Source organism: Vulpes vulpes, chromosome X (genome assembly GCF_048418805.1).
Source record: "Vulpes vulpes isolate BD-2025 chromosome X, VulVul3, whole genome shotgun sequence".
NCBI lineage: Eukaryota > Metazoa > Chordata > Mammalia > Carnivora > Canidae > Vulpes > Vulpes vulpes.
Window position 1 is genome coordinate 37,741,581 of NC_132796.1, and position 20,234 is coordinate 37,761,814.

The window sequence follows — 20,234 nt, forward strand, 5'->3', positions numbered from 1 at the left end:
TATCAACAGCAGTCCTATTTGATGGAGCCATACAATGAAATACTGTTTATTCAGTTGGTGAAATGAGGTAGATTTAAATGCGCTGACATGGAGAGACATGTCTATGGTGCATTGTTAACCAAAAAAACAAATTTCAGGATGGCATGTATCTTGTTTTTTTTCTTAAATGCTTTTTGAAAAATATGTAACATATTTACTTAAAATTATATTTGCATATGACTGTTACACACATTCTTTTTTTTAAGATTTTATTTATTCATGAGAGACGAGAGAGAGAGAGAGAGAGAGAGAGAGAGAGGCAGAGACACAGGCAGAGGGAGAAGCAGGCTCCATGTAGGGAGCCCGATGTGGGACTCGATCCCGGGACTCCAGGATCACACCCTGGGCTGAAGGCAGGCACTAAACCTGTGAGCCACCCAAGGATCTCCACATTCTTTTATATATATTTAAAGTGTATATATATTTTAATATATATGTATACACATTTAAAGTATTACCTATGCAAATGATAAATTTCTTTTTTTTTTTAAGATTTCTTTATTTGAGAAAGAGCCCATGAGCAGGGGGAGGGGCTAAAGGAGAGGGAGAGAGGATCCCCCAAGCAGACTCTGTCTGAGCTTGGAGCCCAACATGGGGCTTGATTCCATGACCCTGAGATTGGGACCTGAACCAAAACCAAGAATAAGACGTGTAAGGGACTTAGCCACCTGGGAGCCCCATATATGATAAATTTCTAAAGATAAACGACTTAAGTTTTTACTAGTTGTTCCCTAAAGGGAGGACATGCCAGGACACACACCATAGAGAGGGACATTTTTCACTTTTATTTTTTTGTAAGTTTTATAGGGAACACCTTGACTTCTGGAAGTTTTTTAAAAGCTGGTATTGCTTCTGTCATTCTCAACAGAAATTGATATGAAGTAGATTTAAGGGAAAGTGTAAATGGTGTAGATGAGCAATCGCAAGGGAGATTGAAGGCTTCAGGTACTAGTAATGACCTGCTCTCTCCAGGTAAGTGGAGGTGGGAGGAAGGGCCAAGTTTGCTGTGATGGTCCCCGCAGGTGTGTGGGGAGGTGATGTGTGGGGAGGTGATGAAGATGACTGGATTTGGGATGATTTTGCTGGGAGGCCAGCAAATTTCACCAAGATTTTATACAACAAGAGGTTGGGAAGCATTTCCTAGGATAACCAATCTACAAGCAACCAAACACTAACTAGGGCTGCTTGTATCAAAATGCAAAAAATTATGTTCTCTTTAATAACCCAGACCATACTGCACTGATAAAACAAAACGAAGCAAAGAAAGAAACCAACAAAACTCTTGAATGGTTGGTGGCTGAATGTCCTTCACTATACTAGGCTGTTGGGGCTATGAAATTCAGCCCCTTTTATCTCGCTAGCTCATATTCCTTGAGCTTTTGTGTTACTCATTAATTATGGCATTTTCATTTCATTTCCCTTATAGGATCCCTCAAAAATTGTTATTGAACCATTCATCAATGTAACAGAAATAATATTGGATGCAAGTTTTCCCACCCTCCCCTGTGTTTCTACATTAGCCTAAGTAAGGTCAACACTGAACTCAATGCATTGTCATGCAATTATCAGTTTACAAGATTGTCTTCCTGGAGTTTCTAGGTTATGGAAACATGATTTTGAATTCCCAATGCCAACCACAGCCCTTGTTCATACAGTGGGTGCTCAGTGTTGGTCAGTTGAAGGAATACATTAATATAGTAAGTCAAGGGACGCCTGGGTGGCTCAGGGGTTGAAAAAATTTTTGAAATTTGAAAATGCTTTGGAGAGCTTTTAGTGTCTACGATCATTTTTTTAAATCTTATTTGAGAGAAAGCAAGAGAACACAGAGTCTGGAGAAGAAGAAGCAGACTCTCTACTGAGTGGGAAGCCTGAAGCGCGGCTCAATCCCAGGATCCCGGGATCATGACCTGAGCTGAAAGCAGATGCTTAGCTGACTGAGCCAGCCAGGGGACCCTCTACAATCATTGTTTAAAACTGTTCCTCAAGGCTCATTACCAACAAGGACTGAGTCAGACCCAGCCTCTTCTTGAGGATGGACAACTTGGGTATTCTTTTGATACTAGTACCTAACGCTAAACTTTCCTAGCACGTAGCAGGCTTAAGATAAAGGTCTGTAGATATTAATGGAAAGTAACAGATTCTTTATACAAATAAAGACATTCTGAGCCATTAAAGGGAAAAAACCTAATCTCTATTCCATGGCCCTAAACCCTATCTATTTGCCACCAGCCAGCTATCTAACGTGGGGGCCTGAGAGGGGTCGTGAGAGGAAGCAGCTCGGTACGAGCAAGCTCTTCACAATTTGTCACTGTGCTGTTCTCCCCAAAGGGTAGATCACTTGCTCAACTGATGTACCGATCCAGCAGTAGTCTGAAATCGGACTTCCTGCAAAGGTAGAGGATTACGAGCTTGCATTGCGGCTGAAAAGGGGCAGATATGAGACGAATCGCCTTGAGGGAAACCGAACTCTTCCCCTTGGCCTCCAGCATGACCTTCTTTCTGCGGTCTTGATCCTCATTTCAATCCACCCTTCCCTCAGCCCTCAGTCCCAGATACCGACTGTTCTTATGTGACCTCCTCTCAGAAGAGAAGTCGATGGGATGGGAGTAAATAGGATAATGCTCTAGCACGGTGCTGTCCCATGCAGTAGCAACCTTGCCACATGTGGCTTTTTACCTCTGAAATGAAAGCAATTAAAATGAAATAAAGTTGAAAAAATGTGGTTCCTCAGTCTCACTAGCCACAATTCAAGTGTTCAATACCCACATGTGGCTAGTGGCTGCCGTACTGGACAGAGACTCTCTATAACATTTCCATTCTAGCACTTTTGCTGGCGTCCCTATAATGTTCCACCGGGTACAGCAGCACGCCTATTGAATATATATGAATGAATGAATCACCTTAACTCTATAATATAGTAGAATCTCAACACGAATGAGAGATTGCCTGGAAGTTTTCAGAATCCCTGCATTCACTAATGGCTCTATAAACTCACACTTTAAAAAACTGTATTAGAAAGTGACCATAACTGTTTTCACAAGATTTTGTGGCAGGGATAAAAACAAAACTTGATGTTAAATTATGTAGAGTCGGTCATAGTCCAAGGGAAGCTGATTTCCATGAGTTTGTGCCAGTGTATTTTATTTGATAGAACTACACTCAGAACCTTGGGGCACCTGGGTGACTCGGTTGGTTGAACAAGTGATCTTGTCATGATCCCTTGCCTCCACCCCTGCTTGTGCTCTCTCTTTCTTTTTCTCTGTCTCAAATAAGTAAATAAATAAAATCCTAAAAAAAAAGAACCTTACTCAGAACCCAGACTAATGTTTTCTGCCCAGCTTTCTAATTAAACCAGTTATATGCAAATACAGGTCTTTGCACCTCGTTTCTCGGAGCTTCTGATAATACTCACCCTTTTTCCTCCAGAAGGGCTCTTTATAATAAACTATGCACTTTATGACTGAGCCCAAAGGCACACGAGTGATCAGCTGGTTTCTCATCATTGGCAGAGGGGGGTTGAAATGAATCTTCATGCCCAGAGTAGGAGGAATGGCACTAATCACATACTTAGCCTGGAAGAAAAACAATGTGCTTAAACATTGTTCCTGTTTTTTTTTTTTTTTTCCTAATGCTTCTCCTTCATTTTACCCTTGGACCCCTTCAAATATCTTTTCTTTTTTTGTCAAAGATTTTATTTGTAAGTAATCTCTACAGCCAACGTGGGGCTCAAACCCACAGCCCCGACATTAAGAGTTGCATGCTTCAATGACTGAGCTAGCCAGGTGCCCCTCGAGTGTCTTTTAAATGGAAGAACCGGGAAAATCATGTTGAAACCAAAATCAGCTCTTGTTCCCTAGTTCAAATCCTCCCATGACTTTCCATCACGCTTGGAGTCAAGGCTAGGTTCCTTACACTCACCTCCAAGGCCATACATGAAATGGATCCCTGTTACAGCTCTGATCTCATCTTCTGTTACTCTTCCCCTCACTCCTTTACTTCTGCCACATGACCACCTTGCTGTTTCTTCATCATGCCAGTCTTGCTTCTACCTCAGGACCTTTGCATTGGCTGTTCTACTTGGAATGCTCTTCCCTCAAAGAACTGCATGGCTCAATCCCTCATCTTTTTTGGTTCTGTGCTAAAGTATTGCCTTCTGAGCGAGGCCTTCCCTGACGACCTTATTTAAAATTGCATGACCAGTCCCCACACCCCACCTTTTGGCACACCTTCTCTTCCTTCCCTGATTGGTTTTTTTCCATAGTGCTTACCACTATCTGGTATACTTTATATCTTAACTACATATTTGACTATGGCCTTTCTCCTTCACTAGAATGTAAGCCACATGAGGGCAAAGAATTTTATCTGTTTGGTCCCCTGCTGTGTTCCCAACTCCTAGAATACTGCCAGACACATAGGAAGCATAAATAAATATTTTCTTTTGTATCAAATTACAAGGGAGTCCTATATAGAGCGGTGATAATATATGGTTTTTGTAAATCTGTCCTCTCTCCAAATATTTTGGTTCTGTTTTCCCTTCTTTCAGACAGAGGTATCTTTTTTACTTTTGGCAAAGGGATTGTCTATGAAGTCTGGATTATTCTTGGCTTTATTTCAGCTTTGTTTTTCTATGGGATTCTGGCCACATGCCCTAGTTTAAGGCTCTTGGTTACCTCATACACCTCACGGTTTAGGGTCTCCACAAGGACATTTTCTCCTGTCTGGTCAATGTGGGTCACAGGCCTCTCCAGCTTCACTTGGTCTCCAAGGAGGTCCATTATCCGTTCACTCACTTGACCAGATCCGCCCACAAATTTTCTCTCCTGGAAAGAAAAGAAGACTCAAGAGGTAGGTAGGATATACAGGAATGAGTTTCATTTATTAAGTGGCTAGTTTTTCTCACGTATCTCTATGTGAAATGTAGAAATTGCATTTTTGCTGTTGGGAATAGTGTATTTGACCATTGTTTTCCAACTTGTGATTGCTGGCTTTTGAAAGATCACAGCCTTTCTAACAAGGTGACCATTGGCCCATTCTCTTGTGGATTCCCAGGCTCCACCCTCAGCTGGCCATCCTCAGCCTGGCCCCCATGTCCCACCTACCTGGCTACTACTCCTGCTTTGTGTTCCATCTACATCCTTCTGTTGGGTCGCTTGGTCTGGTGAAATTCTACCCATAGCTGGGCCACTGCTTGCCTGAGTGCACCTAAGCCAAGTTTTGCCTTTCCTGTTACTCAGGCTGAGAACCTCCCTGGCTACCCTAGGCCACCCTACTCTCCATTGTAGGCTGCCCAACTCATCCTGGGTCAGGTGCCAGTTGCTTCCAAAGGTTCTGCATAGCTATGCACACAGTTGAGCTGCCTTCTTCTAAATATTCAGTTCAGATAATTTTGTAAAAGTTAAAAAAAAAATTTTGTAGAAGTTTATTTCCAATAGATCTAGGGAGAAAGGAGAGAGAGATGAAGAGGAGAAGGATGGATACACTGGATCAGATGGATTTCACAGGTATATACACAGAACTTTGCATCTGAACGCAACTGAATACATTCTTCTCAGTGCACATGGAACTTTCTCCAGAATAGACCACATACTGGGTCACAAATCAGGTCTCAACCAATACCTAAAGATTGGGATTGTGCCCTGCATATTTTCAGACCACAATATGTTGAAACTAGAACTCAATCACAAGAAGAAATTTGGAAGAAATTCAAACACGTGGAGGTTAAAGAGCATCCTGCTAAAAGATGAATGAGTCAACCAGAAAACTAGAGAAGAACTAAAAAGATTCATGGAAATTAATGAAAATGAAGATACAACTATTCAAAATCCTTGGGATACTGCAAAAGCAGTCCTAAGAGGGAAATACATCGCAATACAAGTATCCCTCAAAAAATTGGAAAAAACTCAACTACATAAGCTAACCTCGCACCTAAAGGAACTGGAGAAAGAACAGCAAATAAAACCTACACCAAGCAGAAGAAGAGAGAGAATAAAGATTCAAGTAGAACTCAATGAAATAGAGGCCAGAAGAACTGTAGAACAAATCAACAAAACCAGGAGTTGGTTCTTTGAAAGAATAAACAAAATAGATAAACCATTAGCCAGCCTTACTAAAAACAAAAGAGAAAAGACTCAAATTAATAAAATCATGAATGAAAAAGGAGAGATCACCACCAATACCAAGGTACAAATGATTTTGAAAACATATTATGAGCAGCTATACGCCAATAAATTAGGCAACCTAGAAGAAATGGACGCACTTCTGGAAAGCCACAAATTACCAAAACTGGAACAGGAAGAAATAGAAAACCTGAACAGGCCAATAACCAGGGAGGAAATTGAAGCAGTCATCAAAAACCTACCGAGACACAAAAGTTCAGGGCCAGATGGCTTCCCAGGGGAATTCTATCAAACATTTAAAGAAGAAACCATACCTATTCTACTAAAGCCGTTCCAAAGGATAGAAAGGGATGGAACACTTTCAAATCCATTTATGAGGCCAGCATCACCTTAATTCTGAAACCAGACAAAGACCCCACCAAAAAGGAGAATTATAGACCAATATCCCTGATGAACACAGATGCAAAAATTCTCAACAAGATACTAGCCAATAGGATCCAATAATACATTAAGAAGATTATTCATCATGACCAAGTGGGATTTATCCCCGGGACACAAGGCTGGTTCAACACTCATACAACAATCCACATGATAGATTATTTCAACAAGAGAAAAAACAAGAACCATATGATCTTCTCAATAGATGCAGAGAAAGCATTTGACAAAATACAGCATCCATTCCTGATCAAAACTCTTCAGAGTGTAGGGATAGAGGAAACATTCCTCAACATCTTAAAAGCCATCTATGAAAAGCCCACAGCAAATATCATTCTCAATGGGGAAGCACTGGGAGCCTTTCCCCTAAGATCAGGAACATGACAGGGATGTCCACTCTCACCACTGCTATTCAACATAGAACTAGAAGTCCTAGCCTCAGCAATCAGGCAACACAAAGAAATAAAAGGCATTCAAATGGGCAAAGAAGAAGTCAAACTCTCCCTCTTCACAGATGACATGATACTGTACGTAGAAAACCCAAAAGACTCCACCCCAAGATTGCTAGAACTCATACAGCAATTCGGCAATGTGGCAGGATACAACATCAATGCCCAGAAATCAGTGGCATTTCTATACACTAACAATGAGACTGAGGAAAGAGAAATTAAGGATTCAATCCCATTTACAATTGCATCGAAAAGCATGAGGTACCTAGGAATAAATGTAACCAAAGAGGTAAAGGATCTATACCCTAAATACTATAGAACACTCCTGAAAGAAATTGAGGAAGACACAAAGAGATGGAAAAATATTCCATGCTCATGGATTGGAAGAATTAATTTTGTGAAAATGTCAATGCTACCCAGCGCAATTTACACATTTTATACAATCCCTATCAAAATACCATGGACTTTCTTCACAGAGTTGGAACAAATATTCTTAAGATGTGTGTGGAATCAGAAAAGACCCCGAATAGCCAGGGGAATATTAAAAAAGACAACCAGAGCCGGGGGCATCACAATGCCAGATTTCAAGTTGTACTACAAAGCTGTGATCATCAAGACAGTGTGGTGCTGGCACCAAAACAGACACATAGATCAATGGAACAGAATAGAGAACCCAGAAATGGGCCCTCAACTCTATGGTCAACTAATATTCAATAAAGCAGGGAAGACTATCCACTGGAAAAAGGACAGTCTCTTCAATAAATGGTGCTGGGAAAATTGGACAACCACGTGCAGAAGAATGAAACTAGACCATTTTCTTACACCAGACACAAAGATAAACTCAAAATGGATGAAAGATCTAAATATGAGACAAGAATCCATCAAAATCCTAGAGGAGAACACATGCAACAACTTTTTGAACTTGACCACAGCAACTTCTTGCAAGATACATCCATGAAGGCAAGGGAAACAAGAGCAAAAATGAATTATTGGGACTTCATCAAGATAAAACGCTTCTGCACAGCAAAAGAAACAGTCAACAAAACTAAAAGACAACCTACAGAATGGGAGAAGATATTTGCAAATGACCTATCAGATAAAGGGCTAGTATCCAAGATCTATACAGAACTTATTAAACTCAACAGCAAAGAAATAAACCATCCAATCATGAAATGGGCAAAGGACATGAACAGAAATCTCACAGAGGAAGACACAGACATGGCCAAGAAGGACATGAGAAAATGCTCCACATCACTGGCCATCAGGGAAATACAAATCAAAACCACAATGAGATACCACCTCACACCAGTGAGAATGGGGAAAATTAACAAGGCAGGAAATAACAAATGTTGGAGAGGATGTGGAGAAAGGGGAACCCTCTTACACTGTTGGTGGGAATGTGAACTGGTACAACCACTCTGGACAAGTGTGTGGAGTTTCCTCAAAGTGTTAAAAATAGAGCTACCCTACGACCCAGCAATTGCACTGTTGGAGATTTACCCCAAAGATACAGATGCAATGAAACACCGGGACACCTGCACCCCAATGTTTATAGCAGCAATGTCCACAATAGCCAAACTGTGGAAGGAGCCTCAGTGTCCATCGAAAGATGAATGGATAAAGAAGATGTAGTCTAGGTATTCAATGGAATATTCCTCAGCCATTAGAAATGACGAATACCCACCATTTGCTTCAACGTGGATGGAACTAGAGGGTATTATGCTGAGTGAAGTAAGTCAATCAGAGAAGGACAAACATTATATGGTCTCATTCATTCGGGGAATATAAAAAATAGTGAAAGGGAATAAAGGGGAAAGGAGAGAAAATGAGTGGGAAATATCAGAGAGGGAGACAGAACATGAGAGAATCCTAACTCTGGGAAATGAACAAGGGGTGGTGGAAAGGGAGGAGGGCGGGGGGTATGGGGGGACTGGGTGATGGGCACTGAGGGGGGCACTTGACGGGATGAGTACTGGGTGTTACACTATATATATGTGGACAAATCGAACTCTAATAAAAAATATAGAAAAATACCACTTAGATAATTTCTACATATGGAATGAAAACGAAAGTGTATGAAACTTTTGTTCCTACCAACTCCAAGAAAATGAAGGACATTTAAAAACTGGGGGGCAGCTCGGGTGGCTCGGCGGTTTAGCACCGCCTTCAGGCCAGGGCATGATCCTGGAGACTCGAGATCAAGTTCCGCATTGGGTTCCCTGCGTGGAGCCTGCTTCTCCTTCTGCCTGTGTTTCTGCCTCTCTCTGTGTGTGTGCCTCTAATGAATAAATAAATAAAATCTTAAAAAAAAACTGGAAAGAAATAAGATAAAATTATGTTTTTTTTTCCTTTCTCCATGTTAAGGTGAAAAATTAAATTTATAAACTGGGTTTCTTTTCTTTTTAACATTTAAGGTATATTTAGATTTGCAAGTTCTTACTATTTAGAGGAATTATTTGCATCATCTTCCTAAACGTAGTGCTTTTCTTTTTATGCTTAAACTCTAAAATAGGCCCTGGGTCTAATGAGTAAAAATATTTCTAACAGTAAGTCTGGTGGAATTTATACACTTTCTTTTTTTTTTTTTCAACCAAGAATGGGAATAAGGTGACTTCTGATAATTTTTACCTTTTATTTTTTTATTTTTTAAAAAAATTTTTACCTTTTAAATTAATTATGGATCACATGCTAACTTTGATCCTTGTAGAAACTCTTCTTGAAAAGTTACAATAAACTGACTCTTGTGTACTTGGAAACAAAAAAAGAGAAGGATGAGAAGAAGGAGGGGGAGGAGGAGGAGCAGGAGAGAGAACGAGGAAGGGGAAGGAAGGGAAATGACCAGCAAGCAGGTTATTTAAGATCTCCACTTCCTATTGGCCCTAGCACAGAGCTTTATACAATGCGGGGGCTCAGGAAGCAGGGTATGAAAGAATGAAAGAATGAATGAAGGCACGAGTGAAGGAATTTTGTGTGCTGTGTGTTTGAAATTGAAAATGCATTTCTGACTTTCCTTTTCGAGCTTTCCAAGAAGTGCTTAAGCTATGTTCATCAGATGGTCCCCTACAAACTTACCAAGGAACAATCAGATGCATATCCAAATGGAAAATTGCAAAAATATATAGCAAAGCAGAGAGGTGATCTTAAAACCACATTGGTGATGGATTCTCACACTGGGTACCTAACAACAGACTGTCACTCACAAAATCCACTTTGAATTGCCATCATAAAGTTCTAAAATCCACAAGCCTACCTCCCTCTTCATCTGTTCATGATTGAAGGATGATGCCAATCTTTTATTTAGGCATGGTGGTTTTCTGTTGGAACAGTGTTGGGGGGGATGGATGAGTACCTGCCCTCCATTGGTTGTTGAGATGATCCTGGTCGTGCCTCCACACTGCTTCACATACCACAGAAACCAGAGAGCAGAGACCTCATGGGTCTCTGCAGTGACACACAGGTTCACAAAGAGAGTAGCAAGTTGCTTGGCAGATCTGCCCAGGAAGAAACAAGAGCACAATTAGAAAATGCAGGAGGGCACCTTCTTCATACTCTGGAAGTTATTCAAGCAATAAATTCACTTGACTAACTTTAGCACACTTTGGCAAGTGGCAGAAAACTGTCACTAGAATCCGGCATTATAATACATGACATCAGAGCTTTTGGGAATGAGATTTATTTTCCCCTTCACCAAAACAGCTTACTCAGAATCAGTTCGTATTCCATATTCTGTGTTACCATGATTTCTCTCCATACACCTGCTCCTCTTCCTGATCCCCATCTCAGTAAAAGGCATCACCTGACTGCTAAGGCCAACACTCTAGAAATCAACCTAATTTCTCTCTTTCCCTCACTCTCTCCACCAGCCCAGTCCATCAGGAAGTCCTACTGTCTTTCAGCAATCACCTCACCATCACTACCAAAAATGTAGCATCATCTTTTGTTATAAGTATTGCAATTATTTCTTCCAGACTGGTCTCTCTGCCTCCACTCATCATACCTGGTATCCATTCACCACACTCAAAGCCAGAAGCTTTTTATCCCCTCCCCACTGTGGTGCTCTTTCTATAGTATAAATTCAGTCATGTCATTCTCTTGCTTAAAACCCTCCAGTGTCATCCTATCAAAACCAAAATAGGATTTGGATGGATCTTTCACCTTTGCCTGCAAAGCCCTAAGTGATCTAGACCAGGCCTACTTTTTCTATGTCATTCTGTACCCTCTCTACTTCTTCTAACATCTCCTTAGAAAGACGAACTCTTCTACATTTATGAAAATGAACATGAGCTTCCAATATCCCCAGTACCCTCGCATTCTCTGTCATTTTACCACAGTATAATGTCTTTAGAACTTTTTTCTTCTCTGTCTTAAATTATCTTTATTATTGGTTCACTATTTTCCTTTTTCTCTCTTTTTTAAAGATTTTATTTATGTATTCATGAGAATACACAGAGAGGAGAGAGAGAGACAGAGACACAGGCAGAAGGAGAAGCAGGCTCCATGCAAGGAGCCTGATGTGGGACTTGATCCCGGATCTCCAGGATCATGCCCTGGGCTGAAGGCAGCGCTAAACCGCTGAGCTACCCGGGCCACCCAGTTCACTATTTTCTATTGCTGTCTCCCCTACTATAATATCAACCAATGATAATAGGAATCTTAACTTTCATACTCAGCAGTGTCCCTGTTAATAAAGTAGTGTCTGGCACATAATAAGCACTCAATAATTACTTGCTGGATCACTGACTGCATTAATGGTTATCAGTTAAACATTATTTTTAAATTATCCATAATATGCAAAGGATATGCTAGATCATGTCCCAAACACAGAATTAATCTCAGTTATTTTTTTAAAAGATTTTATTTATTGGGAAGGGGGAGTGAGGGAGAAGCAGAGAGAGAGGATATAACAAGCAAGCAGACTGTGCTGAGCACAGAGCCAGACATGGGGCTTGATCCCATGACTCTGGGATCATGACCTGAGCTGAAATAAAAAATCAGACACTCAACTGACTGAGCCACCCAGGTGATCCTACTCCCAATTATTTACTCAGTTATTTCACTGTCTAATGGAAGACAAGCTCAAAGGATGGATAAGGGTGGAAAGCAATTAATAGAACACAGATAGGTGAACTTTTGCTTAGGGTTGGCAGGCCAACAATAATGAAAGGTTATATCCTATTTTGAGGCATACCAGAGAGTGAACGATCTCTTGCAATTCCAACAACTCAGTTGTATCTAACACTTTCTTTAAAAAGATTTCATTTTGGGGAGGGCTGGGTGTCTCAGTGGTTGAGCATCTGCCTTTGGCTCAGATCATGATCCCGGAGTCCTGGGATCGAGTCCCACATCGGGCTCCCCATGAGGAGCCTGCTTCTCCCTCTGCCTATGTCTCTGCCTTGTCTCTCTGTGTCTCTCATGAATAAATAAATAAAATATTTTAAAAATTATTTTTAATTACTCTCCCACCCTATGTGAAGTTTGATCTCAAAACCCTGAGATCAAGAGCTGCATGCTCTACCGACTGAGCCAGCCAGGTGCCCCTATCTAACATTTCTAAAATTCACTAGTACTAACAAATACTCTGGGACATCTTTAGTAAGAACCAATCCCCACTTTTGACTTTGAAATTAAGTTTGAATAGTATTAACCTGCTTATATCTGAGACAGAGTTTGCCACCCATTTATTCCGTAGGTGGAATAAATAATACTGCCTTCCATTACTGAACTCTTTCATACTCCATGGGTTTTAAACCTCCTGTACTGATATGTCTTAACAATTCTATAAAACAGCAAATTCTCCCCAGTTCACAGTCTGAAGACTGCGTCTCAGAGAGGTTAGTAATACGTTGTATGCAGTATTGGTATGCATACTAAGTGGTACAACTTCAAATCAGATAATACCTGAAACTAGTATTAATAAGTTGAAGTGACTTAAATCATAAGATTCCTCATACCTGAAGAGAGGGAAATTGCTGACTCATGCTTTCTTAGCAAAGGCCATTTGTGGCATCTATCTAAAGCAAACTCCCAGACATGAGTTTAAAATATTACTTCAAAGTGAAAACATCCCTTTGCTGTTTCCCAATGTCTTATTCCGTTTGTTCCTTAATTTGTAAGGGAATTTAGGGGGCATAAGGTCAAGGGAGTAATAAACAACTAAAATTTAACATTGGCCCAGCAAAGACAGCCAAGATTAAAGACAAAAATACTGCTGTGATTCTAGTTGTTATTGTTGCCAACTGGGTGGGAAAGAAATAATCCTGGCTTGAAATACAGGGAGCTCTCAAAGCAATTCTCTCTGAAGGGCCAGGCCCTTCCTAATCCTTTATTTGATTTACTCTGGGAGCTTTAGTGAGAAAAGAAATAAGAAAAACATCTGATGGATGGAAGGTCAAGGAAGCTAGTGCAATAATATTTTCATGTTCTTTGCCCTGTTGACTTTTTAAAAGATAAATGTTATTATCTTTTTCTACATGAAAAATACATACACAATATATAAAATTTGGAAAATTCATAAAATAAAAAGGTGAGAGGATGAGAGTCTTCCATATTTCTGCTCCCCAAAAGATAATCACTGGTTTCCTTTTGAGACTTTTTTTAGTTCTAGGTTTTGAAAAGTGTATTTACATAGTCTTGACCACATTGTTGTAAATTTAACTTGTTTCTGAGAAACGTTTTACTTTTTACTTGTTTTATTTTATCTTGAAAAACACTTTTTAAATGATAATAACTGAAAGACTGATCACCATTATTCTTTGAATATATGATTGTGCTTTAGTTTGAGTAACAATAGGTTGAATGTTTTGGGGATTACTTCCTTTAAAACCAGAAAATGATAGCATGTAGATTTTGCTTACAAAAAGTTAAAAATTAGCTTGTGTTCATACAATCTTAATATCTCAGAATGTTTTATTTTGTCAGCCAAAAACCTAGAATATTACCTAAGAGGGTTGGGCCCAGGCCAAGGACTATGGTAGAAAAAGTCAGAGCTCTATAATCCCAAAGGAATATAATTAGTTCTATCCTCAAGGGGTTTCAAAGCTCTCTGAAAAGAAAAGATTTTCCTGAATTTATGAAAAGCTTTTCATAATGGAAGTTATAAAACTAATGCAGATAATTACTATGTTTTTAAAAATATAATGGATAGAACTTAAAATAATGAAACTGTATTACAATAAAAATAAGTTACATTGCAAACAACACTCTCAAAAAAAGTGGCAAATAGCCTAAGTGTTTAAAAAGATATAATTAATAATAGACATTGATTTCATGAAAATAAAAGGATTTTTACTATTCCAGAATTAGTTGCTTTTGAAGGTTGAAGTCACAGAAAGACAAAGATGTTTATCATAGAGTATTATATAATAATAATAATTATTATGAAAAACTGGAAGTAACCAAAGTGTCCAACAGGATGATGATGGATAAATACATTATGGTAGTCACTTTCCATGAAATATTTTGCAACCATAAAATATGATATTTAATGATGCATTTTCAATGACATGGATAAATGTTTGCACTGTAATATTAAGTGATAAAAAACATTGTGATGGATGTCCATTGCTTTTGTATCGCATATAGTTTCCTTTTTAAAAATGAGATCATATATCACACTGTACATACTCAATGACAGCCCGCATTTCTATGTGTTTAATATTATAAGTTTTTAGAGCCATTATTTTTCTACAACATGATTTTTAAAAATATTTTATTTATTTATTTGAGAGAGAGAGAGAGAGCATATGACTGGGGGGAAGGGCAGAAGGAGAAAGGGAACGAGGCTCCCCACAGATCAGGGAGCCTGACTCGGGACTCAATCCCAGGACCCCGGGATCATGATCTGAGCCAAAGGCAGATGGTTAAATGGCTTAGCCACCCAAGTGCCCTCTGCAACATGATTTTAAAAGATCATGGACTATTATTCCATGTTTGGACACCTCATTATTAACTTATCCTATTTTTTATTTTTGGACATTTAGACTTTCCTTTTAAAAATAATGCTTTGAGGGGCAGCTGGGTGGCTTATTGGTTGAGCATCTGCCTTTGGCTCAGGTCATGATCCTGGGGTCCTGAGATCGAGTCCTGCATCAGGCTCCCCACAGGGAGCCTGCTTCTCCTGCCTATGTCTCAGCCTCTCTCTGTGTGTCTCTCATGAATATATAAATAAAATCTAAAAAGAATAAAAATAATGCTTTGAATATCCTTCTTTCCTTTTCCCTCCTTCATTCTTCCTTGATGCTTTTCTCTCTTTCTCATCTTTTCTCTCTCCTTCTTTAAGCTGAGTTCTAAAAAGTTGAATTTGTATTATCAAGAAGTATATACATTTTATGTCTTTTTAAAAGATATATTTATTTATTTTAGAGAGAGAGCATGCAGAAGCAGGAGGAGGGGCAGTGGGAGAGGGTGAGAATCTCAAGTAGATTCCATGCTGGAGTCTGACTTGGGGCTCGATCATCTCACAATCCTGAGATCATGACCTGACCCAAAACCAAGAGTCAGATGCTTAACTGACTGTACTACCCAGGCACCCTGTAAATATTGTTTTTCTTACTGTTTCCATGTCTTAAATTGAGAGATTCCTAAAAATTTGTTCTTATTTTTAGTTCTCAGTGTCCACCTTCCCTCCCTAATGCCTGAAGAATGAATACATCAACCCCAGACCCAGACACATTCTCAACGAATGCTGTTTAGCATGATAGGACAGTCTCCTTGAACTTGGCTTCCATTTCTCTTACTCTGTTTACCAGAAGTTCACTATGTGCCTGGACCCTTACAATCCTTTCCTTTCTTCCTGCTGTCCAAGATCAGGGAAGCCTCTTCATGTTGTCTGTCTATATCGTCTCACAATTTGTAGCCTGTTCCCAGCTGTACCAACCAGAATTTAATGCTGGACTCGTGAATACTTACTCTCAAAGTTGCATGTTTTTCAATCAAGGGGAGTGGTTAGTCCAGTTGTACGGGTTTACTCTACAACTGTGAATTATCCAGAGAATTTCTCTAGAAGTTCCTCTTCAAACCCTTGAAGGGTGGCACCCCATCCCATAATGTGTTTGAGAGGCATAAGCTAATGCACCATCTCTACACTTGACCACGAATGAGGGCTACAAAAGTTTTCCTATATAAACAACTTGATAAATGAGATCTTCAAGCTGGAGATCTTTAAGTTGTTCTACATAAAGATGGTGGCACGTTCTGGTCTGTTCTAAGGACTTTACAGGGTAATATCACCTTCGTGATGCATCACTATTCTGAAGATGTATAGACATCCTTGGGACAGAACCCAGTTTCTTTCTTTGTTTTAATTGATTTTACTTATTTGACAGAGAATGAGAGAGACAGAGTGAGAGAGAGAGAGAGAGCAAGTAGGGTAGGGAGGGGGAGAGGGAGAAGCAGACTCCCCGCTGAATGGAGAGTCCGACGTGGGGCTTGATCCCAGGACCCTGGGATCATTACCTGAGTAGAAGGCAGATGTTTAACCAACTGAGCCACCCAGGTGCCCCTGGGATCCAGTTTCAATATTTTTTTAGCATTCCATCTGGCCAAATGGTGTGGTTTTAGACACAAAGGGGTTCCATACCCACTGAATGGTACCGCTAAATAAACCTGAGAGATGGTTACTGTAAATGCCTGTGCCTAATGGTGAGTCTTACTCTGTCCAGCAGATCTTGTCCAGAAGCTCCTTCATTGTCATGCAGTCCCACTCCTCCGCAAGGGGTGCCTTCCATGGGGCATCACTGGGAATCTACACTCAGAAAAGGATTCAGAAGGGGGAAAAACCAATGTAATTTTCCATTTCAAATAACTGTTTCAAGAGTACTAAAAACTCTCCCTTGAAGAAGGAAAATGTAGGCTTCCCAAGTTCCCCCATTAATGACTTTCATGGCACAACCAATGTCTGTGTAGCTTTCCTGTTATAGATCTACGCCTCTGGATCCATACTTAATTAATGGTAACACTTCCTGCACAATAAATGGAGGCTATGTTGAAGTTGGGCTGTTTCCAGATATTGATGGCTAAGTCACTCATGTGGAGAGAACATTCATAAGTTCAGCTCTTTGACAAGGGTCAGATGGCTGCACCAAATCATGCCTAAACTGGAGTTTCAGGTCAAGCTCTGTGTGTCCTTACTTAGGCGCTGCGGGGCTGTGCATGGTGGTGATGCAAAGACCTCAGGAGTCTTATTCTGCTCTGTTCTAAGGACTGTCTGAATTAGAAACATCATCCTAGGAAGCCTGAGTGATCTCCCCTCTCACTGGTGGTATACAACCAGCAGTCTGGTGGGCATCTCATTCTTTTAGCGGTTAAAAGCCAGTTCATTTGCTCACTCCCTAAACCTTTACTGAGAGATTTTGTGTGCTAAACAACACGTGAGGCATTGCTCATACACTGTCCCTGCTTTCTTTGAAGGACTAGACTTATTATGAAAAATACAGATTCAGTCAAAGAAGCTTTAGTAAGCTTTACCTCTCGCCCCATGTCGTCCATCGTCCTCCAGAGGTTGTTATGATCTAGGTATGCAATTGGGTTCCATACAGGTGGGAAGGGGCCCCTGAAGGGGTACGATTTGCCCTGTGAGATACAAGGTATTTTTATTTATTTAGTCATTTATTTATTTATTTATTTATTTATTTATTTAGATTTTATTATTTTAGAGAGAGAGAAAGAATGCGAGTGGGGTGGGGAGGGAAGGACAGAGGGAGATGAGAGAGAGAATCTCAGACTTCCTGCTGAGCATGAAGCCCAACTGGGGCTCGATCCCATAACCCCGAGACCATGACCTGAGACAAAACTAAGAGTTAGACTAACTGAGCCACACAGGTGCCCCCAATCAAGCTATTTTTAATAGGAAGCATTTACTACCATGTAAAAATAGTTAAATGTCTGCAAGCAAAAGCAGATATACACCTAATATATGATATACACTTAAGGGTGTATCACACACACTTGTGTCCTCAGAGAACCCTACTTAACTTTTTAGCATAGAGATTTCCAGCTCAACTCTCTGTTACCTAAATAAATTTGGTGCTAAAAAATCCCCCACAGACAATAAAAGAGTTTCTCTCGGCAATCAGAACCCTTACCATGTAAGACTGAAATGCCAGTGCAGAAGTTAGGTTACCTAAAGCAATCCCATTTTCCAGTGATACTTGCAAATGCCTCAGAGTGAGGGGACCCTATGTATCAGGAGCATCAGAAAAATACAACTCTAAATGTTATACGAGTTAGAAGAGGATGAATAACCAATCCTAGAAATGCAAGCATCCGTAGGAAGAGCCACCAAACAGAGCCCAGCAAGCTTTCCCAAGGAATCAGAGGTGCTACATCAACACGGGAATTCCCAGAGGAAGCGCAAGCTTAAAGCAGAAAGAAGCAGAAAGAAGAGACAGTTTAAAGCCTCTTCTGGGGACATATTTGCACTCCCTGGTTCTTCGAGCAGGGTAGAGTGACCTCATCACAGAGATAAAGGGCACACATTTCTCCAAAGACTAATAATAAGACCACCTGTGAATCGTCTCTGGGGGTTTAACTCAATGCCAGTTAAAGACATGCACAAAACCCACTTTGGGTCAACCTGAAAACCGATTCAGAAGTCAGGCTGTGCAATCCGACATCATCTTTCACCCAGCTTGGAATAACTCAAGTCCATGGTCAACCAAAATGTCCCCATAACTGACTCATTCAGCAAAGATTCAACTCATATTGATCTTGTAGGCTGACAAATGTGTTGTGAAATGAGAAGAGATTTCACGTTCATCCATGTATTCATTCTGTGGCCATGTTGGTCTTTGCTTGCCAACAAAGCCGTAAGGTCCTCAGGGAAGTTTTAAGACGCAGGCTTACTTTTCTTCTTGTACTGGGTAGGGTTCTCCAGGAAAACAGAACCAACAGGATGTGCGTGTGCACAACTGTATGCATGTGTGTCTGTGTGTGGGGGGGGACAGAGTGTGAAGGGGATTCATTTTACAAAATTGGCTCATACAACTGTGGAGGTTGAGCAAGTCCAAAAGCTGCAGGGTAGGCCAGCAGGCTGAGGACCCAGAGAAGAAAACTGCAGTTCGAGTCCAAAGGCCATCTGTGGGCAGAATTCCCTCTTCCTAGTCAAGGCCTTCAACTGATTGGATGCGGCTCACCCACGTTACAGAAGGTCATCTACTCTACTCAGTCTACTGATTCCAGTGTTAATCGCATCTAAAGAGTACCTTCACAGAAACATCTAGGATAGTGTTCGATCAATTTTTCTGGGTATTGTGGCCTAGGCAAATTGACAAATAACCATCATTCTTTTTAATCAACTTTATTAAGGTATAATTTACATACAATGTAACCATTTTAGGGCAGCCCAGGTGGCTCAGCGGTTTAGCGCTGCCTTCAGCCCAGGGTGTGATCCTGGAGACCCGGGATCCTGGAGACATTGGGCTCCCTGCATGGAGCCTGCTTCTCCCTCTGCCTGTGTCTCTGCCTCTCTCTCTCTCTCTGTGTCTCTCATGAATAAATAAATAAAATCTTTTAAAAAAAAACAATGTAACCATTTTAATGCACAATTTTGGAAGTTTTGACACATATATGCACCCATGTAGCTACTACCAGGATCAAGATATGAAACACTCCCATCACTCCAGAAAGTTCTCCCTTGCCTCTACCCTGCCAATTCCTGCCCCTGTTTTTTTATAGTCATGCAAAAAAAAAACCCAGTAACTTTATTTTTAAAAGATTTTATTTATTTATTTGAGAGAGAGAGAGCATAAGCAGAGAGAGAGGCAGAGGGAGAGGGAGAAGCAGACTCCCTGCTGAACAGGGGATGTGGCACAAGGCTCGATCCCAGGACCCCAGGACCATGAGCTGAGCTGAAAGCAGACATCTAAATGACTGAGCCACCCAGGTGCCTCAAAATAATAACTTTGATCTGTGGTCACACAAGTGTTACTTCTCTTTGTTAAGTTTGCTCCTCTTCTTTCAGTTTTATTGAGATATAATTGATATATAGCTCTGTGTAAGTTTAAAATGTACTATATAACTACGTGGCTTTTAAAAATGCTTTATTGAGATATAATTCACATACCGTATCATTCAATTTGCAAGCTGACTTTTTTATTTTTTATTTTTATTTTTATTTTTTTTGTTTTCAAGAATTTCTTTAATAATAAATTTATATTTTATTGGTGTTCAATTTGCCAACATACAGAATAACACCCAG

At 40.2% G+C, this 20,234-nt stretch overlaps 1 protein-coding gene across 1 annotated transcript in view; it reads right to left on the reverse strand.

The window, feature by feature from the left end:
- Window positions 1-20,234, reverse strand: part of MAOB (monoamine oxidase B) — a 117,393-nt gene that overhangs the window by 18,108 nt on the left and 79,051 nt on the right. Inside the window, exons 4-8 of the mRNA XM_072743413.1 lie at window positions 17,504-17,608; window positions 16,690-16,781; window positions 10,389-10,530; window positions 4,710-4,859; window positions 3,452-3,611 (exon numbers count right to left, since the gene is read on the reverse strand). Coding sequence (XP_072599514.1) covers window positions 3,452-3,611; window positions 4,710-4,859; window positions 10,389-10,530; window positions 16,690-16,781; window positions 17,504-17,608 — 649 coding nt within the window. The remainder of the gene's footprint in view (window positions 1-3,451; window positions 3,612-4,709; window positions 4,860-10,388; window positions 10,531-16,689; window positions 16,782-17,503; window positions 17,609-20,234) is intronic.